The 27,867-nt window shown below is 38.8% G+C and overlaps 1 protein-coding gene across 1 annotated transcript; it reads left to right on the forward strand.

Moving 5' to 3' along the window:
* Positions 1 to 4,855: 4,855 nt before the first annotated feature.
* On the forward strand, positions 4,856 to 18,545 carry Ddx47 (DEAD-box helicase 47). Its single transcript, XM_076854138.1, has 12 exons — positions 4,856 to 4,956; positions 5,556 to 5,649; positions 9,159 to 9,347; positions 9,587 to 9,658; positions 9,864 to 9,982; positions 11,125 to 11,196; positions 11,871 to 11,987; positions 12,523 to 12,669; positions 13,210 to 13,347; positions 15,617 to 15,687; positions 16,275 to 16,404; positions 17,978 to 18,545. Exons 1-12 carry the CDS (start codon positions 4,870 to 4,872, stop codon positions 18,107 to 18,109), a joined length of 1,368 nt encoding a protein of 455 aa, XP_076710253.1. The 5' UTR covers positions 4,856 to 4,869; the 3' UTR covers positions 18,110 to 18,545.
* Positions 18,546 to 27,867: the final 9,322 nt, after the last annotated feature.

Here is a 27,867-nt window from a genome sequence, read left to right on the forward strand (position 1 = left end):
GGTGACAGTGGCTTCAACTGGGAGTCTCTGCACAGCAGCAGATTCATGTAAGCAGAATCTTGCTTCAGGGTTTACAGTAATAATGAATTCTTGTTTGAGTCCACCACAGAACTTTTGTCTATAAGTTGGGAACTCATTTTTTCTTTTGACCCAGAAGTCACCAGGGGACTCACAGGCTCTTACCTGACAGCAGCTGAGTGTTACTGGTCTGTCCCAGGTTTCACCTACATTTCTCACACCCTCCCTTTCTTCATCAAGCATGGTAAACCCAATGGCTTGAGTCCATGATACAGCAGTCCCTCCTTATCTGTCGTTTTGCTTTCTAGGTTTCAGTTACCAGTGGTCAACTGCGTCCCCCATATATTAAATGAAACATTCCAGAAATAAGCAATTTACAAGTTTTAAATTGTGTGCCATTTCGATTAGCATGATGAACTCTCATGCTGTCCTACTCTGTCCTATCTGGGATGTGATTATCCCCTTTTCTGGTATATCCACACTATTCATGGTGCCTGCACATTTGTCACTCGCAGTTCTCTGGGTTATCAATACTGTCACAGTATTGCAGTGCTTGTGTTCAAGTAAACCCTTGTTTTTTGCAAAAATGACTCCAAAATGCAACAGTAGTGATTCTAGCAAGTTGAATATGTGAAAGAGGAGCCATGAGATCCTTCCTTTGATTTTCATCTTGCATTATCATGAGTTGCAAAAAGATATTTGGGAGGGGACACCATTTTCACATAACTTTTATTACAGTATATTGTTATAATTGTCATCTTTTATCATTAGATGAGTTTTTTTCTTACTGTGCCTAATTAAAAAACTAAATGTCATCATAGGTATGTACCTGTATGCACACACAGGGATGTATGTATAGGATAAAGCATATAAAGAGTTGAGTACCATCCACTGTTTCAGGAATCCACTGGGGGTAGATCTTGGAACATAATCCTCCATGAATAAGGGGGAACTACTGTACTTTGGAGAACTAAAAGAAGAAAGAAAAAATAAAAGATTTAATTTATTTTTAGAGGTTAAAGAAAAAATGAACTTTTAAGTCAAAGAAGATATTTTAATATAATATTTGTCTTTATAGTAATACAGTTTTAATATATGTGTACTGTGTGTGTATATATATATACACACACACACATTTATATGTGTATATTTATATATTCCATGTGTGTGTATCGGTGAGTGCATGCGCGCACACGCAGGAAGAGGCACATGAAGACAAAGGACCCGTGAAACCTTTTCAGAGTGAGATGGGATCAATGCTTAGATTTCTTCTGGAGCCAGTATATTGTTTCAGGCTTGCTTTTCTCACTTATCATTTTTAGTGTTTATTTAGATTTCCTTTTTAACCTTCCTCATTGTTCTGAAAGTACAGGATATGACATGGCTCAGTTACTAGAATGGATCTCTATTATTTCCGTGAACAAAATAGAATTATCCAGGCTGCTCCAAACCTAGTAGAGATAGTCAAAAGCAGACAATGCTCTCAGCTGATGCGGATTTAATCTTTGGAACCCACCCGGGGGCTTCTGGATCAAAAGTAAAACGAGCTCCCAGCTGAGGGACAAGAGTTCTGTGGTGGACTCATCTAAGACTCTGTTATTATTGTAAAACCTGCTGCTCTGACATGGATTTGTTTCCGGTCGGGCGCTGGTCTAAGGAATGGCGCAATGCTGACGCTGCCCTCAGTGCATGCACATCCTCTGCATGGCTCTCAAAGCCTTGGGGACACTGGCACCAGAGGAAGTTTTAAAAATAGTCCATGTCGAATTGTGCAACAACAGACAAAGAGCCCTGCTGGGCTAAAACTGGGAGGGTTGTATATTAAAACAGCATTGAACTGCTAAATCAGTTCCCTTAGAAGCAACAGTTAATCCTCAGAAATCTTACTGCATGGTTGTTTTTTCCTTTGCTTCCATTGGGCATTTTCAAGCTTCCCTCATTCCCCAGTCCTGCCTCTCCTTTCTTTCTTCAGCTCTTAAGTTCCCATTTTACTCTCCTGAATGAAGTCAGAGAATGAGTCTAAGACGAGCAAAATAAATATTTCAGCTGCTCCCCTCTTGGTTTTTTTGTGAAAAATTTGTGCAGCAGAGGAATTCTGAGTGTGAACGTGCAGATGAAAGCTATTCTTTTCTTTTTTCTTTTTGGTACTGGGGATTAAACTCAGTGGTACTCCATTACTAAGCCCCATACCCAGCTCTGTTTTGTATTTTATTTAGAGACAGGGTCTCACTGAGTTGCTTAGCACCTCACTTTTGCTATGAAAGCTGTTTTTGATCATGTGAGATAATCTTCAGTAAAGTCATGTCTTAGCTGCTGGGCAGGTACTTTCAGGAGCAATCACCTATGTTTGTGGGAGAAGAGCTGCTGCCTCTTCAAATGAATAAATGAATGAAATACTGAATAAATGAATGAAATGAATAAATAATACTGTGTTATCCGACTGTTCATATCTCTGTTAAAGTTCCTTCAAAGTTGTTTTTATTTGTCTGACATAAAACACTCCAGAGAAACTTACAAGAGACCAATTCAAATGGCCCAGTCATTCTGATTCATTCATTTTTGGGTGATCTAGAGTAAACTTTGCTCTCCATAACAGTGAATTCTCCACCTAGAGGCATTCACGGCTGCCATTTTTATGAACAGGTAATATATGACCTTGAACTCAGGAATGTGACCCCCTCTAGCTTCTCTTGCTTGCTTGTTGTTGTTGTCGTTGTTTGGTACTCAAAGCAATGCCTCCTGAGTTGATGAATTACAGACATGTACCACCATGCCCAGCTAAGTCCCTTGCTTTTTTTGATCAGAAGGCATTGTTTTGAGAATTATCTCTCATGCTTTCCTTACTGAAAGCAATAGACTTCCTTTCTTTCTGTGTGTCTCTCTCTTTTGGTATTGGGGATTGAAGCCTGGGGTGTTTTATCATTAAGCTACATGCCAAGTCCTTTTTTTATTATATTTTTACATTTTGAGACAGGGTCTCTCTAAATTGCTGAGATCCTCTTGCCTCAGTCTTCTGAGTTTCTAGGATGCACCACCAAGCCACCCTGGCTCCTCTGTCCACTCTCTTTCCTGATTGTACTTATTGACTCTGGACTCACCAAGGGGTGAGCCCAGTGTTTGGTCACAATTAGTGTGGGCCTCAAGAAGCTTGGCTTCTAGCTGATGTGGTGGTGTAGAGCTGCAATCCCAAATACTTGGAAGGCTAGTGCAGGAGGATTGCAAGTTTGAGGCCAACCTCAAAGAAATTTAGGGAGAACCTGTTTCCAAAAAAAAAAAAAAAAAGTACGCTTATATTCTAGTCTTGACTCCTGTGACCTTGGGCACATTTTTTACCAGCTGGACTTAAGTACCTCACTTGCCAAACAAGAAGCACAAATTCCCCATTGTACTGTTCTGTGTAGTGTATAGGAAGTATAGGAAGAGGAAGAACTAGCTGACTTTCTTTAGGATCAGATGACTTCCGCTTATCCTAAAGAGTGTTATCCACTTTGGAGATCATCTTAAGTGGCCTAATTCCCAGTCCTAGGAAAGTGGAGAAGGTATCCACAGGGAAAGCAAAATAGAAGTGGGGTGCCAATACATACCTTTTATTATAGGGCTCTGCAGGATCTGACCTAAGCCCTCTTCTTCAACATCACCCTACCTTTTTCACTGTTGCAGACACCAAGGTGATTTCTAAATCAGGTCCTTTTTAGGAACAGGGCTGTGAAGGACCTCAGGCAATTCAGTTGAGGTTATCACTATTCTTAGGTCAAAAACCACATTACCATCATGAGTCTCTCTTGCTTTGTATATTTATTCTCTTTTATCTCCAATTATTTTATTTCCAATTCCCTAATTTCCAATTTTGTTCTAATTCCTCTCCCACCATGGGTAATAATTCTAAAATATTTCAAGTGTACCTACCATATATATGTGTGATGTCAGGTAGGCACATATTTTAAATATACACGATCTATTTTATGCTTTCCTCACACAGCACTGGGTTTTTGAGATCTAACTATATTGTTAAGGGCATGCTTGTGCACATCACGTACACATTTCAACTACCAACTCTCCTCCTAGGGAGGTGCATCAGATTGCCTCCAACTCTCCACCTCTGGAAATAATGAACACCTACCATAGGAATGCACTTGCTAAACACTGGACATGCAACACAGAGTACTTAAATTGCCCCAGTAGTGGCTGATGGCTTTCCAGAAGAGCCTCACTGGCTTTTGGGCCTTTGTATTTGAAGTTCCTCAATATGGAATAATTGTCCCCCAGGCCTTTAAAGGGCTTTCTCCTGCTCATCAGCAAGGTCACACTTCAAATATCACTGCCTCAGAGAGGCCTTTCCAATCTTCCTGTTATCCCCACAACTTTCCCTCCCAAGGTCACACTTCCTTATTTTTCTTACATTTGTTGAATCATAGCACTTTTCACAAGTTTGAAGTGATCTGTGATCACTTATTTATTATGTCTTCCCTCCACAAGACACCACTAGGCATCTAGCATAGCCCTGGAATATGGTAGGCTCTTAAAAAATACTGAATAAATGAATGAAATGAATAAATAATACTGTGTTACCCGACTGTTCATCTCTCTACAGTTAGAAAATCGGGGACATACCAGGAAGACAGGTAGGGAAGGCTCTTTAGAAGGCACTTAAAGGGCAGCATGGTCTGCCCTCAGCTTAGTTCCTCAAGCCCACACGTTTACACTCACTATATTTCTGCAATTCTCTACCGGCCCGGAGCCTGCTGCAGTCAGCCCGTAGGGGGCGCCACGACACGCGGTCCGGGGATCACCAAAACTACACTTCCCAGCATTCCGCGCGCCACCAACTCACTTCCGGAATCCGCGGGCAACATGGCGGCGTCTGACGACCACGATTCTTCCACTGAAGCGCCCCAGCCGGCGGTGGAGGAGGAGGAAATTAAGACATTTAAAGACCTGGTGAGAATGACAGATGCCAGCATCTCTTTTGTACTGTTGGCGCTAGGTTCAAGCAGGGAAAGGTTACTTTACATGCCAGCCAGTAGCGTGAACAAGCATTCGGGGCCTAGATTAGATTTCCCCCTAGAATTTCATAAGCTCGGCTTCGGACTGCGCTCCCTTGGCTCTCGAGTTTGGGTGGTGGGAGTTTACCTTCTCCACTTTTGCGGGGCGACGTTTGTTGTTTGCCCAGGAGATTGTATCTGAATCGGGTCTTTTTATAGGTGGACTCTGGAGTTAGGTGTATCAACCAGGTTTGAATGTTGGCCCAGTCACTTACTGTGCCACACATTTCACGTGTAAATTGGGGAAAATATAAGTACTTACCTTGCAGAATTGTGATAATTAAATAAGGAAATTCACGTAAAACACTTGGCTTTGTCCTCGTTAAGTAGAAAGCATTCATTAAGTCGAGCTCAGAGGTGTGATATAGATTCTTGTTAACTCAAACATAAGGGGCTCTACATGTCACCAGAGAATGGCATCGATAAAGTCGTTTAAATAAAAGGGAGGTGAAGATGTATTGCTTTTTGCTAAGGTATGTTTTTCTGAATTCTAAGGGTGTAACAGATGTATTGTGTGAAGCTTGTGACCAGTTGGGATGGGCAAAGCCCACTAAGATCCAGATTGAAGCTATTCCTCTGGCCTTACAAGGTAGGTAGAAGTTAAATGTGTCCTGGTATGATTCAGTGAAGTTATATTCAGTTAAATAAGATTGTTGAGAATGATTGCGTGTACATTTCAAATGAAGTAAAGGTATGGTCTCTAAAGAAGCAAAGTTTGGGCTTTTGAAAAAGTCAGTCATTTCTCAGTTTTGCAGGTTTTTTTTTTTTTGTCATTTAATAGTTAAAGGGATTTGTTCTGCTACAGATGTTGACTTTAAGAAAGAACTGGATTAAATTGTACCAATGAGAAATTTATTAGAAATCATGAATCAATATATGAATACTTATGTATAAGAACACCTGAAATATACCGTCATGTGTTGCTTAATAAAGGGCATATTTTCTGGAAAATGTTTTTGTTCTTGTGTGAACATCATATAGTGCACTTACATAAACCAAGGTGGTATAGCCTATTACACACCTAGGCAATAGAGTATATGTGTTTTATGAGAGGTCCATTGTTTTTTAATGTCACATGACTATATCTATGTCTGGAGGAGTTCACAGCTTTTGTTGTAAAAGGTGCTTATTATATTTGCAGAAGAATGGGTAAAGTGCTTGTTGATGACTAGTGGAACTGAAACAAACAGGGTAAACTTAATAGGAACAGAAGTAAAGTCCTGGATTCCTGAAGTGCATTCTTTACAGGGTTAGAGAGGGTGGTAAAAGTAATCTGAGATATTGGCTAACTGAAATTCATTACAATCCTCACAGAAAGTGAGTAATTTGAGCAACATTACCTTAAGGAGAGGGGTTTTAGGGATCCCTTTATTCCTTTGAGAATCAAATAAAAAGGAAAATTTCATCCCCATTTTTAAAAAAAAAGATAAATGTGTTCTCAAAAAATATCAAATATAAAATTTTGTAAATAATTGCTGGACATGATAGGGCATGCTGGTAATGCCAGGGATTTGGAAGACTCAGGTAGGAGGGTAGCTTCAGTGGTTTGAGACCAGCCTTGGTAATTTAGTGAGACCCCTTCTGCCCCCCACATACAGGCCGAGGATGTAGCTCAGTGGTAATCCCCAGTACTGAAAAACAATTTTTTTTTTTTTGCATATAATTTCAGCAAGTTCAAGGCTTTTCCTCCCTCATCCCTGAATTTCTCTTTTACAAGTTCCAGATTAAGAACTCCTGGTTAGCTCTAGAGAGAGAATAGTGCTTTGTGCTAGTGAGAATATACATAAGATACTGTTTTTCTTAGGTCTGAAGACCACAGGTTTCAGGAATCAACTGAGGGGCAATGAGTGTGGTAAAGTATCAAGAATAGTCAAATAGTTAAAGGACTGAGTGCATTTGATATGAAGTAGAGAAGTTTTGGCTTTAATGTTTTGAAGAGCTGTCATGTAGAAAAGTGGTTAGACTTATTCTGCATACATTTGTTTCTTTCATAAATAGTCACTATGGGGTATTTGATGTAAATATAAAGCACTGGAAGTTGAGAATTTTGCGTTTTCCAGGAGTCTAATAAGGAGATAATGACAGATTTGTTACAGGGTGAACAGGGACATAAAAAAGGTATATTCAAAATACACTGGTGTGGGCTGGAGTTGTGGCTCAGTGATAGAGTGCTTGCCTAGCATGTGCAAGGCCCTGGGTTCGATTCTCAGCACCACATAAAAATAAGTAAATAAAACAAAGGTGAAAAAAAATACACTGGGGTGCTGGATGCAGTTGTGCATGCCTGTAATTCCTGCTACTCAGGAGGCTGAGGTGGGAAGATCACAACTGTGAGACCAGCCTGCACAACTTAGTGAGATGGTGGGGAGACCGACAGACAGTGACTGACTGGGGGATGTAGCTCAGTGGTACATCATTCATGCTTGCCATCATGAATAAGGCCCTGGCCCTGGATTCAGTTTCAGTACTGGGGGGAAAAAAGCCCTGGGGGAGAGTAATTCAATTTAACTGGAATGGATTAGAGAAAATTTATTTCATTTTTGTCTGGGGAGATTGGGAAGACTGAACCTTGAAGTTGAACCTTGAAGACTGAATTAGATCTGATGGGAATGGACTTTCTAGTTATAGGGAATAGCTAGAAAAAAGCTAAGGAGGCTGGAAAACATGGGCAATGTATGGAGGTTTGTAAGCACTTTCACCATAGAGTAGTGAAAAAGTTTAGTAATTCATAATCTGGGGCCAGATTATAAAAGACTTGAATGCTGGGTAAAGAATTTGATCTATGCTTCATAGGCAGTAGAGTTTCTTGGAGGTTGTTTTTAGCAGAATGAAATTCTTAGAGTTGTACTCTTAGAAAATTGGTCTTATAGCTGTGTAAAATAATTTAGAAACAAGAACCTAGAGATTGAGAGACTAATAAAGAGGTCATTGCAATAATTTTGACAATAAATAATGGGTAGGTTTGTGGTAGTGAGAATGAAAAAGAGAAAATGATAGAAAAAGAATCTTGCATGATTTTATAGCCAGTTTAGGCAAATGGAAGGAAAGGGTGAGGACATCGAAGATTATAGCAAAGTGTCTAGGCAGTGGGTTTAGGATATATGTGTATCATTGATGTAGAAAGGAACATAGGAGGAAAAATAATTTCAGCAAAGATGAGTTCAGTTGGAAATAATTGATCTCAGATATCAGTGAAATAGAGTGATACACAATTGTAAGGAACAGGTCAAATTCAGGTTGCCTGAGAGAAAATGGGTTTACACACAACATGATGCTTTCCAGATAACTGCTTTCTTAATAGTTATAGAATCATAAAACGACATGAACAACTTGGTAGGGGCCATTACTCAATAGGAATTGTTTTTGTGTAGAGCTACCTCTGTGGGCTGCAGCCAGCCTAGAGAGAGAGGTCTTATAGGTTAATTTCTGAAGTTGTGGCTTAAATGGTAATATCAAACCATGGTGATCTATTCTTAAGGAATTATTTGTGACATTCTCAGAATGCGCAGTATATGGCTTGTATTGTTAAGCTCCTGGGTTTATCCTTATGCCATCAGGCCTAGAGTGTATCTTCCTGTAGAATAACATTGTCAAAACTTGTAGATGGCTTATGAATTTCCTTTTGAGCCTCATTCTTCCTTTCCCCATAATGCTTTGTGCTCAGCCACAGTGTACTTCTCACTCTTTCTTTGCTGTGTTCTTTGAAACTCCATCTTTCCTCATGCAGGATTATTTTTCCTTCCTTTTATTGCTCACTTCCAGATTTAACTCATTCCTTACCCCTATTAGCTTGGCTCTTCCAGGCATTGAATTTCTTCTTCCTTTGCATTCTCACTGTATTTTGTAGGGGCTTATATTAAAACTCTTATCAACATTATGATGTATTTGTTTATTTATCTATCTCACTTTTGGATTTTTGAGCTTGTCTAAGACAGGGACTATGTCTTTTCTATTTAGTCACTCTCCTTTGGTCTATAATTAATCATATAATTATAAATTGAGTGACTACTTTGTGTCCAGCATTATGTCATTGTAGAAAACATGGAAAGAGCACCGAGGGAATGTCCTTGTATTGGGTATTTTTGTTTTTTCTTCTAGGTCGTGATATCATTGGGCTGGCAGAAACTGGCTCTGGAAAAACAGGGGCCTTTGCTTTGCCCATCCTGAATGCTCTGCTAGAGACGCCCCAGCGTTTGTTTGCCCTTGTGCTCACCCCGACACGGGAGTTGGCCTTTCAGATCTCAGAGCAGTTTGAAGCTCTGGGGTCCTCTATTGGAGTGCAGAGTGGTAAGTATCTATGAGGAAAGTAGTACTGCAGTGTCTTCACAAGTGGAGAATGAGTGTGAAAAGAGAGTAGAAGAAAGCATTGTTTTCTTGAGTTATTGATCTAAGTAACTGATGTATTTTAGCTTTGGGAAAAGAATTAAAATTGAGGGGAGAACAAATATAAGTAGAAATCTAACATTGGCTTTAAAAGATGTTTAGTAGATTATGGAAGAAACTAAGAATTTCTTTTATTTCTGTAGCTGTGATTGTAGGTGGAATTGATTCAATGTCCCAGTCTTTGGCCCTGGCAAAGAAACCACATATAGTAATAGGTGAGTAATTGGCAAAGTCAAAAGACACTGGCAGTGATAAATTGGAAAAAAAATCTACCAATGTTGGTTGGAAAGACTTTGAGGAACAGATTTTGTGTTTAGTTTTTTAATTTCTTAATTTTTTTGGTGGTTGTGATAGGGGGAAATCACTTTCTTTTTGTCCTTGTTTGAAAACATTGCCCTTTTCCTCAACCTTTCTTGGTAGCAACTCCTGGCCGACTGATTGACCACTTGGAAAATACAAAAGGTTTCAATTTAAGAGCTCTCAAATACCTGGTCATGGATGAAGCAGACCGAATATTGAATATGGATTTTGAGACAGAGGTGAATTTTCAGTTGTTTTCCTCTTCTTAGAGCATCTCAAGGTCTCTGTTTCAAAATTTGGTTCCTTGCCCAGTGGCTTGTGTAGGCACCATGGCAGCCTCAGTTAACTTTAGCATTCCTCTGCCCTTTTTCCATTTTTAGTGTTTTTCATATTCTTACTGCCTTAGTACCTGCTTAATTTTAGAACATGGTTCATTTCTTTCTTCAGAGATGAGAAGTGTTTCTTTTCCCCATTTTATTTGATTTAGACCTCTCCTATAATCTGCTGCGCGACTAGCGCTGGCTTCATGAAAGAAGGTTCGATTCATGAGTAATTGCTAGGGAGTTTTAAATTAAAGAGACAAGACTCTTATTACCTTTAATACCAGCTCCAGGATGGCTTCTATCTCCCACCTCCAGCCACCTAATGCGGTGGCGAGGTTTACAGAAGAGACTAGCGAGAGAGAGAGAGAGAGAGAGAGAGAGAGAGAGAGAGAGAGAGAGGGAGGGAGGGAGGGAGGGAGGGAGGGAGGGAGGGAGGGAGGGAGGGGGGGGGAGGGGGAGGGGGAGGGGGAAAGAAAAAGAAACACGCCAGGGAGTGGGCTTTTATTGGGGAACAAAACAAAAACTTCCGGGGAAAATACCATCCAATGAAGGTTAAGTGGGGCAGCATCCCAAGGTCAAGGGCAATGATTGGGTCTTCAGGGCAGTGGCCAGGCATGCCTCTGCATGGACAGGCCCTCCAACCTGGAAGAGGGTGGGGAAAGCTCTAACACAGCTGTGTCTAAGTGCCTCTCAAGGTAACTCAAATCAAGTGCGAGGATGGCCTCCCACACTACAAAACTTGAAATGTCTTCATTTTCTTTAATAACCCGCTCAACATAGTGAGTCATCAAATCTACCAATTTAAACTCTAATAAGAGAGTTTCTAATCTACCAACTTAAACTCTTTTCTCTGAATAACGTTATTTTTTTTTTTATAACATCTGGTATGACATGGAAATAGCAAATATTCAGTAAATTCTAGCTGAATTGAATGTTGAGTCCCAGATCCCCACAGTGATGTATTTAGTTTCTTAGTCTCCACCTCCTTCACTATCTGGAGGATTTGCCGTTGTCCAGTCTAAATGTCAATTTGACAACCATACCTCTTTGTGCTTCAGGTTGACAAGATCCTCAAAGTGATCCCCCGAGATCGGAAAACATTTCTTTTCTCTGCTACCATGACCAAAAAGGTAAAATTTGCTTGGACATATGTTTTCTTCTTTATAAGAATTGACACGTAAAAACAATAATCACAACAATAGTAAAAATACATAAAAGTAAAAATAGAGTATTTAGGAATTAGCATACTATTGCAGGGTGGCTAGCTCCTCGCCTGGGCAGTTTTCTGCTGAGGACGGGATGAGCCACCTGAGAAAATGAAATTCTGAAATAGTGAAGAATTAAGAGTCAGAGTCAAAGCCAGAAAATAGTTTTAAAAAGCAGAGCTCATGATAGTTTCCTCTAGTCCACATAGGAGCTGGAAAATGCTAGCAGTTAGAAAATGGCTCCTGTTCTTTATTTAAGGAAGTACAGGGATAAGATTTCAGCAGGAGGAGTCTTGCTTCTCAGTATGACAGGGGGCTTGCAGCCAGCAGGTTGATTGGTATCTTGGCAGGCTATAGCCATCAGAGAGGCTGTGTGTCTGTGTGGCTCCAGTGGGTCACCCAAACTCCAGTGCAGTGTTGAACCTGTGGCAGAGCTGTATAGGGATTCACATGTATTTGGGTAGTCTCACCAGCAGGTTTGCTGCTGGGAGTTCCTGGATACCAGATTTTCCTAATCAGTGGCTTCCATGCTGATTTGGTTCATGCACAGTTCATAGATGACTTCCAATAGCATACCATTCTAGATTTCCTTTCTCTAGGTGCAGAAACTTCAGCGAGCAGCTCTGAAGAATCCTGTAAAATGCGCTGTTTCCTCTAAATACCAGACAGTTGAAAAGTTACAGCAATATTACCTTTTTATTCCCTCTAAATTCAAGGTAAAGTATTTACTTTGATCATTCCTGCCTTGCCCTCTCCTCACAAAGGCATCTGAAAATATGCCAACTCTTGATAAGTTGAGAGCTGTGGTACAGGTTGGAGTCCTCTCTGTTTGTCTTAGAGTGCATGTTGTAATTATATTTACCACAGATAAGTCAAACATTTCAGGAATTCACAATATAGCAAATCACAACAATGAATTCCTGGTATAATGAGATAATTCCTTCCCAGCTCCATACTTTAGGTAATTTTTACTTTATTGTGTGCCTTTTTTGTAAAAGCTATCCCAGATTGTGTGCTTTAATATAAGAACTTTTCCTGGTTGCTGAGTATAGCTCTCCTTGTGCTTAACCTCAGGCTGTGTTGGGGATGCATGGTTGACAAAGGTCATAGTCCTGATTAAAAAATGCAAAGCTGGCAACTGGTGGTCTGGATAATTGAGAAACACTTATAGGCTTAGTCTTTCCTTAATGAATATGCCAGGTGTCCAATCTTTCTTCCAGATTCAATTACATATATTGTTTTGTAACTTAGGATACCTACCTGGTTTATATTCTAAATGAATTGGCTGGAAACTCCTTTATGATATTCTGCAGCACGTGTAATAACACTCAGAGAACAGCTTTGCTACTCCGAAATCTTGGATTTACTGCTATCCCCCTCCATGGACAGATGAGTCAGGTAAGGATTTTTTGGCATCATTGGTGGCATGAGAAGGATAAACTTTATAATAATAGATTTATATGATAAGGACATATAGCATTAATGCCTGTAATTATTGTAATTTTATGGGCTTTGAAGTGTTGCTCTGGATGCTTACTTTCCCCTCTCAGGATAACAGAAGGCTCAAATTATAATATTTTATAGGTAGTTTGCAAGCTATTTGAGTTGATTTATTCTGCCTAGTAGTAATAATGATTCTCTGGTCTCTAAAGACATTTAATAAATTATTTTCCAATTATCTTTCTGTCACTTTAAACAATCCCTATTTTGTATTGCTATTTTTAGCCTACGTCTTAAATATTTTTTGTTGCTTCCGTATTTCTGTTTTAATCTGCAAAGCCTCATTCTGGACTTAACAGGGAAAAAACTTTTAAAAAATTGTATTGCTTAGTTCTTGTATTTAGTGTGTCTATTTGGTATATTTTATATGTCTTATATTCCAAGATTCCTTTGTTTTCTCAGAGTAAAATTCTGCTCATTTTCTTTTCCTCATCTCAGAGCAAGCGCCTAGGATCCCTTAATAAGTTTAAGGCTAAGGCTCGTTCCATTCTTCTGGCAACTGATGTCGCAAGCAGAGGTTTGGACATACCTCATGTGGATGTAGTGGTCAATTTTGACATTCCAACTCATTCCAAGGTGAGTCTTATTGCTGATGTGACTTTCTATTCTCAAAATTTATTTCTGTTCTTGTTTTTTCCTTTCAATATTTTTTAATAGTTTTTTTTAAAAGAGAATTTTTTAATATTTAGTTTTTAGTTTTCAGTGGACACACATCTTTATTTCATTTTTATGTGGTGCTGAGGCTCGAACCCAGCACCCCCGCGCATGTCAGGCGAGTGCATTACGGCTTGAGCCACATACCCAGCCCACCTTTCCATATTTTTAATATTTATTATTTAGTTGTAGTTGGACACAATACCTTTATTTTTATTTATTTTTATGTGGTATTGAGGATCGAACCCAGGGCCTCGCACATACTAGGCGAGTGCTCTACCATTGAGCCACAACCCCAGCCCACCTTTCCATTTTTTAAAAAAAATAGTTATAGATGGACACAATATCTTTATTTTGTTTATTTTTATGTAGTGCTAAGTATCGAACCCCAGTGCCTCACATGTGAGAGGCAAGTTCTCTACCACTGAGGTACAACCTCCACCCCTTTCTACATTTTTTCATTGGTGCACTATAGCTGTACATATTGATAGGATTTGTTGTTGCATATTTGAACATACATACAATATAACAATATTATTTGGCCAGTATCACTCCTCAGCACTTCTCCCTCCCTTCCCTTTACCTACCCGCTGATCCTTTTCCTCTACTGATCTTCCTTTGATTTTCATGAGATCCAAAGTTTTTTTTTTTTTAAATATGTTTTTAGTTGCTGATGGACCTTTATTTTATTCATTTCTTTATATGCGGTGCTGAAAATCAAACCCAGTGCCTCACATATGGGAGGCAAGCACTCTGCCACTGAGCCACAACCCACCCCGCAAAGTTTATTTCTTAAATAATAATTTCTGTTTTCCCTTAGTTATAATGTAGGGTTTTTTTTGTCCTGGAATAGTTAAGTTTTAAAAATTGAGAAAGTGGGCTGGGGATATAGCTCAGTTGGTAGAGTGCTTGCCTCACATGCACAAGGCCCTGGGTTTAGTCCTCAGCAACACACACACACACACACACACACACACACACTATGAGAAAGTGCTAGATTTTTTTGGGGGTGGGGCGGGTATTGGGTCTTGAATCCAAGAGCATTTTGTCACTGAGCTGTATCCTCAACCCTTTTTAATTTTAATTTTGTGGCAGAGTCTTGCTCAGTTGCTTAGGGCCTTGCTGAGTTACTGAGGCTAACCTTGAACCTGTGAATCTCCTGTGTCAGCTTCCCAAGTTGCTAGGATTACAGTGGAGTACCACTGCACCTAGCCAAAAGCTCTTGATATATTAATTCTCATCATCTTGAACATGTCTATGAATGTAAATTTAATAAATATGAATGAAGGTGGCCAAGGAGAGTTATTAGATGCTCATGGGGGGATAGATGCCGCATATGCTAATCTATGTCAATTTCATTTCTTGTGTGTGTGTGTTACTGAGGATCAAACTTGTTCTACCACTGAGTTGCACCCCAGCTGTCAATCTCATTTCTTTAGAAATAGCAGCTTTTCATTCTTCTTAGTGTTTTAGTTTCTTAACTAATTAATATTAATTAGTTAATAAATATTAATATTAATTAATAAATATTAGTTAATATTTCTTAACTAATATTTTGGGGCAGTGAATTCTTTGTTGTGGGGCTTGTTCTTTGCATATAGTATGCCTAACATTCCTGGTCTCTATTTGCTGGACAGCAGTATCACGCAGTCTTAGTTATGACAATCAGAAATGTTTCCAGACACTACCAAATGTTCCTTGGGGATGTTAGAATCACTCCAGGTTGAACTTTACTTTTCTTTTGTTTTTCTTTTTATCTCTTAGCTTTGTATTTAAGTGATGTAGATAAGATGCTGTCTCATTTGATTTTCATGGTACAAGTTTGGACATGCATTTCTATTTCTGTTTTATAGATAGAAACCAAGCTTCAGACAAGTAGGTGATTTGCAGAGTAGCTGGAGGATGGCAAAATCACTAGATCCAGTGTTGCTTTTCTTTATACCACATTGCTATAACCATGCAGATATTCTTTGTAGACTTATCTTTCTATTAAAAAAAAGAAGCATTGGATCAATTTTGCCTTACAAGAAGAATGAAAAAGATAAAATATATTTGTTTCAATTAATTGCCCAAGCCATTTTCTTCATGTTCTAATATTAATCTGTTTTTTTCAAAGATTTGCAACCAGATTGTATATACACATCTTATTACTCATTATCTATATAATTTGAATTTACCCTTTTTGTTCCAGGATTATATCCACCGTGTAGGTCGAACTGCTAGAGCTGGGCGCTCTGGAAAGGCAATTACTTTTGTCACACAGTAAGTAAATCACCTTTGGAGCAGAGCAAAAGAAAAAGTGTAGAGACAAGAGCAGAATGCCAAAATAGTTTCAAAGAGCCAGACTGACTTGGAACCTTGCTCTATCATTTATGGTACTAATCACTTAAACTTCCTTCTTGTGGTTTTCATATTTCTAAATATGGAAATAATAGTACCAATCTAGCATGGTTTTGGTGAAAAGTGGCTATAATATATGTAAAAGATCTAGTAGAGTATTTGGTTTATAGAAGTACATACAATAAGCAGCACATTTCAACAGCTAGAACTGGGGAGTAATGACTTTTCCCTGTAATTCAGAAAGTATTAAAATATAACTATGTCTTGTCTTTTTGAAAAAGGAACAAGTTTTTATCTATTCAAGTCTATTCTGTGAGTAAAGAATACCTTGGTGATTTTCTCATGGATCAGGTACAAAGATTACACTTAACCAGTACATAGAAAGAAAAAACATATTCATTAGTGTTAAAACTGTAACTCATATTGCATTCTCTCATAATATCATATTTTTTGGGAATAGGCATTTGCATTATCAGCCAACAAAAGCCATGTCGATCTTCCTTCCTCAGGTATGATGTGGAACTCTTTCAGCGCATAGAACACTTAATTGGGAAGAAACTGCCTGTCTTTCCAACACAGGATGATGAGGTTATGATGCTGACAGAACGAGTGACTGAAGCCCAAAGATTTGCCCGAATGGTGTGCATCTTATTCTCTTTTTTCACTAGCCTCTCTGCAAATGATAGTGACTTGTCAGATGTTTTATTATATTAATCCTAATAATAATCTGCAGGAGTTGTACATTATTTTTATTCCAAATTTTAGATGAGCAAGGACAGAGATGAGAGAAAGTTGACTTTAGACCACATCATTGAATCAGGTTTTGTTTGAACTTAATCTGACCAGGGTGACACATTCCCAGCCACTGTTAATGTTTCACATGTGGCAAAAAAACCATCAGACATGGGGGTCAGAAGGCCTAGTTTTTGACTGTGAGCTTAGACATTTTGCTTAGCCTCTCAGAATCAGTTTCTTACCTATAAATTTGAAAGTAATACTTACCTTCAATATCTATGGTGTTTTATGAGCACCAGATAAGCTACTATAAACTAAATAAATACTGGTAGTTATAGTAGCAGTATTAGTGGTAATTAGAAGGTTATAGAAGATTCTAGTGCTCTTTATTGGAGTTCTAGTTTGAGATATGGAGAAACTTTCTCCACTGATTGCTTTCTGAGTAGCTGGTGTACAGATTTGTTTTTCTGCCCACGTGAAAATTTTTATTTGGTATTTTGTTTATGAAAGTGCTGTTTGAGCCAAATGTGGTGGCACACTCCTTAATCCCAGCACTAGGAGACTGAGGTATAAGGATCATAAGTTTGAGGTCAGTCTGGACAATTTAGTAAGACCCTGTTTAAAAAATAAAAGGGGCTGGGGACGTAGCTCAGTGGTAGAGTGCTCCTGGGTTCAACCTAGTTACCCATCTCTGCACCCACTGCTTATTACAGAAGTGCTATCTGTGCACTGGGAAAAAAAAAATTCAGAAAATACAGAAAGGATTAAAGTCGTAAGTAAAATGGTAAACCATCCTCCATTGAGAATCATTGATAGCACCCAGCTCTTTTTTCTTTTTTCACCTATGTTTAGAATTTATCTATTTATATATGATTAGCATTTTTCTATTTCAACAAGTATAGATCCATGTGATCGTCTTTTTGTCTCCACTTCTACCTTCTTGCCCCCCATGTGATCATTTCTTAATGGCTACAAAGAATTCCATCACACATTATGTAACATGATTTACATTGATGGATGTAACTTTTTCCATTTCTATTTCATCTAGTTTTTTCTATTTTAACTAGTACTATATTGCACGTTCTAGTATGTATAGCATTGCATACTTGTCCTGTTTGCTGAGAGTAAATTCCTAGAAGTGGAATTCTTGGGCCCAGGAGTACATGCTTCTAAAATTTGAGTTCATATGGGATGCCAGATTGCCCCCAAGAAAAGCTTCATTAGGTCTTATGATCAGTGATGGTATTTTCAATACTAGTTATTACCCTTCTCAAAACTTTGACAATCTGTTATATGAAATAGTAGCTTATTATTTTATTCTTTTTGGTTTGATTACTGATAAGATTAACATTTTAGCATCTTTGTAGTTGGGTATTATTCTTTGCTAGTATCTGGTTTGGGAAGTTACTCAGTATTTGAAGGATGGGACTAGTGACAGTTACTCATTTTTGGTTGCGTCCTTTCTGTTTTCCTGTAGGAGTTAAGGGAACATGGAGAAAAGAAGAAACGCAAGCGAGAAGATGCTGGAGATAATGATGATACCGAGGGTGCTATCGGTGTCAGGAACAAAGTGGCTGGAGGGAAAATGAAGAAACGGAAAGGCCGTTAATCACTTTATAAAGACTTGAGTTTTGCTCTGTAAAATGAGATCACAGAAAAGAATGAAATCCCTCCTTAGAGTTCCTCAGACTGAGATCTGTTCCAATTATGTCCAGAAGCTGCTCAGCAAATGGAGTGCTCATTACCCTCTGAGTATTGGGGTGTCATTGCTGCAGGATAATTTTACAGTGCTGATGACAAGATTGTTGGCAAGACTTTCTGCTCTTCAGCTTTGATTCCCTGCTCACAATATGATGTGCTCTTCTGTCACTTCACGAAGACCTTTTGCTTTTTCAGCTGCAAGTCAAGGACTGGGTTAATGAAGTACACAATCTGTAACTGTCAAGGGAGGAGGCTGGGACATCCATAAGTGAGATTAAGACATTGGAGCTTATACTTCATTACACCCAATGTGAAACAATAAATTTAAATATTTTTTTATTTTATTTTTTGGTTCTGGGGATTGAACCCAGGGCACTTTACCCTTTAGCTACATCCTTAGTCCTTTTTATTTATTTATTCATTCTTTTTAAAATTTTGAGATGGTCTTACTAAGTTGTTTAAGGCTTTGCTAAGTGGCTAAGGTTGGCTTTGAACTTATAATCCTCTTGCTTCAGCCTCCTCAGCCTCCACTGGGTTTACAGGCATGCAGCACCACACCCGGCTGTGTATTATTTTTAAAAGTTTCAAAATCCTTAAGACCTTGATATTAAAGGGCTTTATAGATTTAAATAAGATCTTGCTAATAGATAAGAATCTGACAGTGGTGGTTATGTAGCAAATTCATTGGTTGTCCTTAATAAGGTAAACATTATAAGTTAAAAAAAAATCAACAAAGAAATGGTGATGGATGGTTTTGAAAGGAAAGGAGGTCCTACTTGAAAGGAGTTTTGTTTTTTTTGGGGGGGGTGGGGGAGAATGGAACAAAGTCCATCAGACTGCAAAAATCTTTAGATCCCTAAATAAATTCACTTCCCTGGCTCCCTGAATTAAACAAGTAGTTAGAAAGACTGGTTTCTTATTTAGACTTACCCTTGATGCTGAGAGTAAAATCAGGATGCATCAGAAATGTAGGATAGGCCAGGCATGGTGGTACACGCCTGTAATCTCAGCAGCTCAGGAGGCTGAAGCAGAAGGATCTCAAGCTTGAGACTAGCCTGGGCAACTTAGAGAGACTGTCTCAAAAGGGCTGAGAATACAGCTCAGTGGTTCAATCCCCGTATTATTAAAAAAAAAAAAAAAAAGTTGGGTAATGTGATTTTATTAACTTGTAATTGGTGCCTATTCTTTTGTCCCTATCTGCTGGGTGATTGGATTCAGATGTAGAGCTGGGATCTTTGTCCCTTCGAGGAAATAGACATTGGGACTGGAGAGGCTGGGTGGAAAGAGGAGGGCTCTCAGAAATCAGGAACAACTTTGAACTTCCCAGTCATGAAGAGTTTTGTGTTCTGAGGCCTTTTACATGACCATGATGCCTAATAAGTTTTATTGACTGTCAGTTTTATTAGAGGATTTGTATGTTGAGTGGCAGAGCCAGAGCTAAGTAAGAGATTCCAAAGAATTGCTGTGATAGATTAAGATTGAAAATGAGATTTGGAATTGAGTTTTTGAAAATGGAATTTGAGAAACTTTTCACATGCATTTGAAGGAAAGGATGTACCCCAAATGTTATATTTCTTGAAGTATCTGGTGAGAAAAGTAGAAGGTCATGGTTGACCATAGGTGTGTTGTATGTTGTTCGATGCAGGAAGATTTTTAGAGAGAGGATGCTTTTTACCGCAAATGTATCCTAAGAAGGGGAGCCTATGGATAAGGCATTTGTAAATAGCGTATGCCTTATTTTGTTGTTTAGTTTGCTTTAAATTTCATTGCTGCTCATTATGGTGCATTTGAATGAAGCATAAGAGTCAAGACATGATAAGAAAAAGGAAAAGGGGGAAAAAAAAGAAGAAAAGGAGGGGCAAATAGTTGAGAGGTGCCATCCATGTGACTCTTATGAGTTGTACCACCTCTTTATGCTAATTCTCCATTAATATTGAATTTTCCTGCTGGGATTCTTTTGTTGCTTTGTATAACAACTTTGTCTCTGAGCCTGTTGATGATTGATGGTTGCTGTTTCAATTCAGTGGAAGATTTTAGATGCATGTTGAAATTGAATTGAGATAGCACTGGAGGGTAAGGAGGGATTGGAATTATCCTGGAGGATGTCTGAATTTAACAGGGAGTGGACTCTAACCTGGGTCTGTGGAATCCAAAGAAGATATATACATATTTTGGGGGAAGCTAAAAGGATAAAAACCTTAGCTCTAGGACTGGGAATTTAGCTCAGTGGTAGGCTTGCTTAGTAGAAGTGTGGAGCATGTGTCTTCAGGCTTATTAACAGATCCAAAACAAAAACTAGAGTCCCAAACAGAAGAAACAGAGATGCCATTGTGAAGGGCAAGAGCCACAGAAATAAATGAAACCCATTAGTAAGTGAGAATTCATGGATTTATACCATTCATCAGATACGTTTTGGGCTCTTTTGTCATCAAGGCAAAGTTGTGAGGTCTTGCCACTTGAAACCCTTACTAAGGTTTTACCTAGGGCTGCTAAAACAAAGAACTACCAATTGAGTAGCTTTAAACAGCAGGAATGAACAGTTCTGGATTCTAAAAATCCAAAGTCAAGGTGTTGGTCATGCTCCATCTGAAATCTCTAGGGAAGAATGCTTCCAGCCTTCTGGTGGTTGCCAGAAGTCTTTGGTGTTCCTTTGCTTGTGGCAACATGATTCCAATTTCTGCCTCTGTCTTCATGTGGCTATCTGCCCTTTCTGTGTATTTTCACATGGCCTTCTAATGCCAATACTAGTTATTAGATTTAGGGTTAACCTAATCCAGTATGATATCATTTTTAATCATGGCTACAAATATCCTATTTCCAAATAAGCTCAAGAGGTTCTGGGTAAACATGAATTTTGTGGGGAACACTAAACCCTTTACAGTTTTTTTTTGGGGGGGGTCCGTTTTCTTTGACACAATATTTTTTTTATTTTTTATTTTTATTTTTATGTGTTGTTGAGGATCGAACCCAGCGCCCCACGCATGCCAGGCGAGCATGCTACTGCTTGAGCCACATCCCCAGCCCTACAGGTTGTTTTTATGGACCTGTACATTCTTTGTTGTCTGAGACTGTATCCTGGAATAGAAATGGTGGAAAGAATTAGTTACAAAGAAAATGGCGGCCACTGGGTGCAATGTTGCACTCCTGTAATCTCAGCTACTTCAAAGGCTAAGGCAGGAGAATCACAAGTTTTAGGCCAGCCTGGGCAATTCAGCAAGACCCTGTCTCAAAAAAAAAAAAAGGCTGGGGAGGGATAGGGGGAAGATGGGGATGTAGCTCAGTGGTAAAGTGCCTTAGTACCTTAAACAAACAACAACAAAAAATAAAACTAGTGGAGGTCTTCAGAAATGATAGGATAGGTAGAAACAAGACATGTACAGTGACATTCTCTTCAATGAAATGCAAATTGCCTTTGTAGCAAAATAGCAATGGGTCTAATAATTTCTTAGTTTTGCATTCCTGATTTAAGAAACAGCTTCCAAACAACCACCCCGCCCCTCCCCTTTGTGGACAAACATACTTAACTTCTGTGACTCAATGAAGGACTAACAACAATGGTATAATGCCAGCCTAGAGAAAAATTTCCCTTTATTTTTCATCTAAATTTTAAAGCCAGTTTTATTGTATTTATGGCATCCAGTTGACATAAAAATAGCTTCAGGACACTAGCTTTTACCTCCTCTGTGCAGAGCTGAAAGAATGAGGAAAGCATCTCTGTCTTAGAAAAGGTCGCAGGATCCCAGTGACAGGTTCAGTCAGGTAGGCTTAGTGCAGGCCCAGAATTCCAGGGTGCTCTGAGGGAATTCTAGTTGTTGCTAAGAAGGATCTGTATTCACCCGGATCATATTTTTTCCTTAGTCTCTCAAAAATGCAGTGAATAACCCAGAACTTGGCTGGCTCTTCACGCTGTACATCTGGCTTGCAGCCTGAGTGCTTTCCAGGTAACTCCTTGTCTGCAAAGGTCTTTACCAACCCAAATCACAGAGTCCTTTTATCCCAGGTTCCTCAGAACCCTGGGAAGTGGGAAGAAAGGGTCATAATCTATGGTATTAGTTACAGAAGATGAAGGAATCCAAGTTATCAAAAGCAGTACAAAACATCAAGAAAGTATGACCCTAAAACTCAATGAGAATATATAAGGAGTTCTAATCCACATAGTACTTAAGGTGAAATCTAGCCTCAGGCAGATAATAAGTCAGGGTGTGAGTCACCACTCTTAAGCTGGAATGACAAGAGACCTAGAGCGTGGCACTAGAGATTCAAGGGTTACCCACACCTACATTCCTTTTTATGCCTCGCCTGTCTCAGGAATGCACTAAAACTATAGCTAAAAATAACTGCAGAAACTTGAGATCTGGGAAATAGCAGGAAACAGTTACACCTTGAATACAGAGTTAATTTATGTCAAGTGGGAAGGGGACAGGAAGAGAACAGGCTCAGCTGGAGGCTACAATCTCTAGGCCATGGGTCCTGAGGTCCTATATTCTTGGAGCTTTTGTCTGCTTATGGCCATCTCTTCACCTGATGCCTTCCAAAAATGAAAGGATATCTTGTTACCATGGCCCTCCAGTAACCTGCCACTGCCATTAGTGGGCTGGAAGGATCAGGAAGGGTGAAGGAATGCAACAGTTTGGGAAAAGTGTTAGTCATGGTTCTCTCTTGCTATGCTAACTTTTTCAAGTTACTAAACTTATCCTAACCTTGACTTCTCTTGCTTGTTATTCAGGAAATCAGACCATCTAACCTATTTACCTTGCAGAGCCTTGAAGATAGTTTTAAAAATTCTTTTTTCTCCCTCTTTCCCTTCCAGTGCTGTATCCTTGCTTCCAAGCCAGGTACTATGAGGACAGTACTGAAGAAAAGATCAGGTGTCTTTGCTGAACTCAGTCTTAAGCATTGTATTGTGATTATGCTTGCTTACAGCTAGGGATATGGCTTAATAATGGATGTAACTTCAGCATTTTATAGGGTTCATGGATGTGCAGAATCTGTCATTTTCTGAAACCCTCTTCATGTCAGGAGCTTTATATGTACTGACTCTAGGTCTTTGAACAAATCTGAAAGAGGGATATTGTTCTCGTTATGCATTGTGGAGCTAAACAGCCACATTGCCCCTTGCTAGCTGTGAGACCCTGGGCAAATTATTCAGCCTTTTTGAATTTCAGTCTCCTTATCTAAAGAAACCTTGTAATAGTATACATTACAGGGTTGTAGAATATAAGTGAACTCCACTCTGGCTCATCATAATGACTAATAAGTGTTATGTATTATAATTACTACTATTATTACAGGTGAAGAGGAATAAGTGGCTTGACCAAGTCATGTGGCTGGTAATGAGCTAAGTAACAGTTTGCAGCCAAATTTGATTCCAGTTCTCAGTTCTTCACACTAAACAGACGAGAAAGAGAGAGAGAGAGAGAGAGAGAGAGAGAGAGAGAGAGAGAGATCCTTTTTATTCACTCTATGAGTGCTAATGGAATAAATGATGAAACCATTATTATAGTATTGTTCTTCCTTTTGAAAAAAATGCATTCCACATAATAAATATTATACAAATATTATGCAGACTCCAACCTATTTTCAAATTAGCAACAACCAAGTAAGAGCATATGACATTTTCATTTTCACCAGTAGATGGCAGAAGGAAGAAAAGATGACCATCCCACTGTGCCATGGGAAAATGGTAGTTCCCAGCAGAATGATTAATAGTAAGCAGTGACTGAGGTACAGTGGCAGATTAGAAGGGCTCTTGGTGTAGTGTGTGGTCCACAGTGACTAACAGGTGATGGTCAGTGTTGGTATGAGAACTTCCTGGAGGCATTTGAAGGGTGTCAACCTTCAAGAAGTTCTTCTAGGTTGACCTAGAAGAGAGGGTCTGGGAAAGCTGGAATAAACTAAAATTCAGATGTAATAAGCAGAAAAAGTTAGATTTCACTATTATCTTTACTTCCCAGTCTGAGTCTACATTCCCTTTAATTTACAAGTAGCTTTATTTAAAGGTTGCCCTTTGCTTCTGGGATGTTAAGTCCCAGGCTATAGCTGAGGAATACTGGTTTACCCACTCCATATGCTGATACTTGTTTGTGTTTATGACTGTAAATTGCTATGTGCCATGAATTCCCTTCCACTGTATCCCTCTCTTACTGTGTGTCCATTTGGGAGGCTTGGTCCATAGTCCTCACTCCTCCATCAAATAAGCTTGGTGCTGAGTAGCTATTCATTTTGTCTTTGGCTCAGAGTGATAGAGAATTGTCCTGTGGGTTCAAAAGAGTACCAGCAGTCAGGTGTGGTAGTCAGAAATACTGGGCTACAGGCTCTGGGTGTAACTCAGAGCTTGTGCTTAGCATACAGGAGGCCCTGGCCAAACATTCTCCTTTGGGTAAGGAGTCCCTTGGTAACTTCAGCTCAATACCTTGTGTCGTAGAATCTCTCTAAACCAAGCTATTAAATCCAGCACCAACTTTAAACCAACACCCCAGTTGTGTTTTCTGGGCAAGTCAGGAGAGTGGGGGACTCTCATGAGGTTTCTTATTTGCCAAGTTTCTCTTCCCACAATTGTAATGATTGTTTTTAAATAAGTAATACTGAAACACTAGGCTGTGGAGAGCGGCTGTATGCTAGGAATTCCCAGAGTGCCTGGCGTGTATTATTTAATTTACTGGAGGTAATGATTCATTTCTTGAGGAAATAGTGGAACAGAAAAGCTTGTTTTTGTGATATTTAAAAACTGCAATCTGGTAATTTCTTACAGGGTATCTTCCATTATTTCCTAAATTTGCCTGAGGGTGTTCAGGAATTTTGCAGAGTAGCTTATGCTGACAAAATGAAGTTGAAATTTGGTCACACTATAGTGAGTCTCTGGCTTTTGTTTCCATTTTATTGGTTTTGGTAGACTACTGAAGACTGGGTTGAGGAGAAAGTGGGAAGTTTTATAAGGCTATAGAAAATAAATAGATTTGACACTTAGATTCTGCCATAATATTCATGAAAAACCTCACAAAAATCAGAATTTTAGGATTGAGAGGATCTTGGTGATTGGCCAGAATCTGTTCATTATCCCTTGGACGATAGTTTAAATTTTAAAGTTTGTATATGTTTATAATGTGCCCCCAAGATTGTGACTTTATAGAGAGACACTAAAACAGATTTCTATTGTTATTATTATTATCATCATCATCATTATTGTGGTAATAGGGATTGGACCCAATAGCATTTTACCACTAAGCTCCATCCCCAGCCCTTTTTATTTTTTGTTTTGTGACAGGGTCTCTCTCACTGACTTGCTTAGGCTGACCTTAAACTTGCAATCCTACCTCACCTCCCAAACCACTGGAATTACAGGCGTGCACCATTGTACCTGGTTCCTCATATTTAAAAAGTTTTAATGGATTTTGTTCAGAATTCCTGCATAAGAGGGGGAAGAATCTTGAAGATTGAAGTCTCTTTTGGAGAGGAGTGGTAGGAGATGTTGATTCAGGGGATGTACTTTAATTTTCTTGATAAATGCCCATGTTTTCCCTCATCAGGTTCTGTGCTGGTCTCAGGAAGACTGGGTAAGTCACACTTCTCTGCAGCAGCATCCTCATGCTGGGAAAACTCAGATTATTGTGTGATTATCAAGGGCAGCCTTGGAGGGGATAGAAGACCACTCAAAAGACAAGGTTCTGGCTGACAGGTTTACATAGGAATGAAAGCAGCTCAGGGCACCTGGGTGGGGTGCAGGGAGAGAGGAAAGGGAGAAGAGTGTCAATGCTGAGATTTATAGCTTGCATATAAACCTCAGGGTTTATGGTAACCAACAACAGTGTAGTCATTTCCTGCCCCCTCCCCTGCTCTCTCTCTAGACTCCCTGAGTCACTTGCTGGGCAGTGGCCTGTGGCCAGGGCTTATTTCTTTCCCCTATTACCTACATAAGTTTTTCTACAGGCATCTAGGAGGCAACAGATTGCACGATAATCTGTTGGGGTATAAAAGGAAGGTTCTAGAACTTTTTTTTTAAACTTACCTATTTCTAATTTCTAGTATGTGTTATGTTCATAAAGTATTACTATAATAACAATTTTTAATAAATATGTACAAACGTGGGAATATGTTAAAATGTTATGTTGCATAGGGGTGCAGTATCAAGAAAGTTTGTGACTATAGCCCTAAGGAATTCTTCTGACAAAAGTCCTTTATTATGTTTTATTTTGAAATTAATTTTCAAATAAAATTCTAATGTAGCCTTATGTTTTTAAATTTACAGGTTGTTATAGCTGAGTCTGGCCTCCAAATTCTAAGTTTCAAGCTAGGGATTATTCTTTAATTTCTTATGAGTTCATAGAAGGTGTGTGAGCAATTTACTCTATTGATAGGGCCTAATAGAAATCTTATATTTATTCAAAATTAACCCGAAGGTCAAGTGCTTTGTATTGGTTACAAATATGGAAAACCTGGAGTGGTCTTTTCATGCCAATTATAGATGCAGTTAGTAGTTGAGAGTCTGGAGTTGATATTTGCTCTTTGTTGGCTGCCCAGTATTCCAACCTCCTCCTATTTTGATACAGTTCCGCAGGAGGAACTCTTTCTTCTCCTCCCCATTTCCCTCTCCATCTTCCAATCTTTCTTGTTGAGTTTTCTAGGAATTTATGAATTTTTTTAAATCAAGAACCAAATTTTAACTTATTTGGAGTCTCCTTTTGTTGTCTTTTTTCTGTTTCAATGATTTTTGGCTATAATTTCTATTCTTTCTTATCTTTTACTTATTTTTTCCCCTAGTTTTTAAGATGGACGTGTAAATCAGTGATTTTACACTGTTTATTTTTCTCTAACAGGTATTTAAACTATACATTTTCTCTGAACATTGTATTTTCATTATCATTTTAATTAAAAACTTTATAATGCTTCCTGTGATTTCTGTTTTGACTTAAGAGTTATTTTGAAGAGTGTTTCTTAATTTTAAAATATTTGTGGGTTTTCTAAACATCTTATTTGTCTTTTTGTTTTTTTTGTATCAGAGATTGAATGCAGGGGTGCTTAGCTACTGAGCCACATCCCGGCCTCCCTCTGCATTTTTGTACTTTTTTTTTTTTTCATTTTGAGACAGGTCTTGCTAAGTTGCCTAAGGCCTTGCTAAGTTGCTGAGGATGGCTTTGAACTTGTGATCCTCCTGCCTCAGCATCCTGTGCCTCTGGGATTACAGGCATTATTTCTATCTTAATGCCATTGTGGTCAAAGAACATAACTTATATGAATTTGATTCTTTGTCATTCTTTGAAATTTGTCTAGATTATGGTCCATCTCAGTGAGTATTCTATAAGCAATTAAAAAGAATCTGTACTCTGCAACTGTTGAGTGTGATAGTCTATAAGTGACTATTAGGTCAAATTAATTGAATGCTATCAATTTCTTTTTTTCTTTCTTCTTGAGATAGAGTCTTGCTATACTACCCAATCTGGTCTTGAACTCTTTTTTTTTGTGTGTGTGTGTGCATGTGTGTGATGCTGGAGATCTAACCTAGGGCTTCACTCATGCTAGGTAAGCACTCTACTACTGAGCTATATGATATATATCATATATGATATATATTGTGCTATGTTTTGTTATTGTATTGTTTTACTAGTCAGTTGTCTTTTAAAAATGTATAGATATATTTTACATTTAGCCTCATATTTATGTTCTCTGGGT

Source organism: Callospermophilus lateralis, chromosome 4 (assembly GCF_048772815.1).
Source record: "Callospermophilus lateralis isolate mCalLat2 chromosome 4, mCalLat2.hap1, whole genome shotgun sequence".
In the NCBI taxonomy this organism is placed as follows: domain Eukaryota; kingdom Metazoa; phylum Chordata; class Mammalia; order Rodentia; family Sciuridae; genus Callospermophilus; species Callospermophilus lateralis.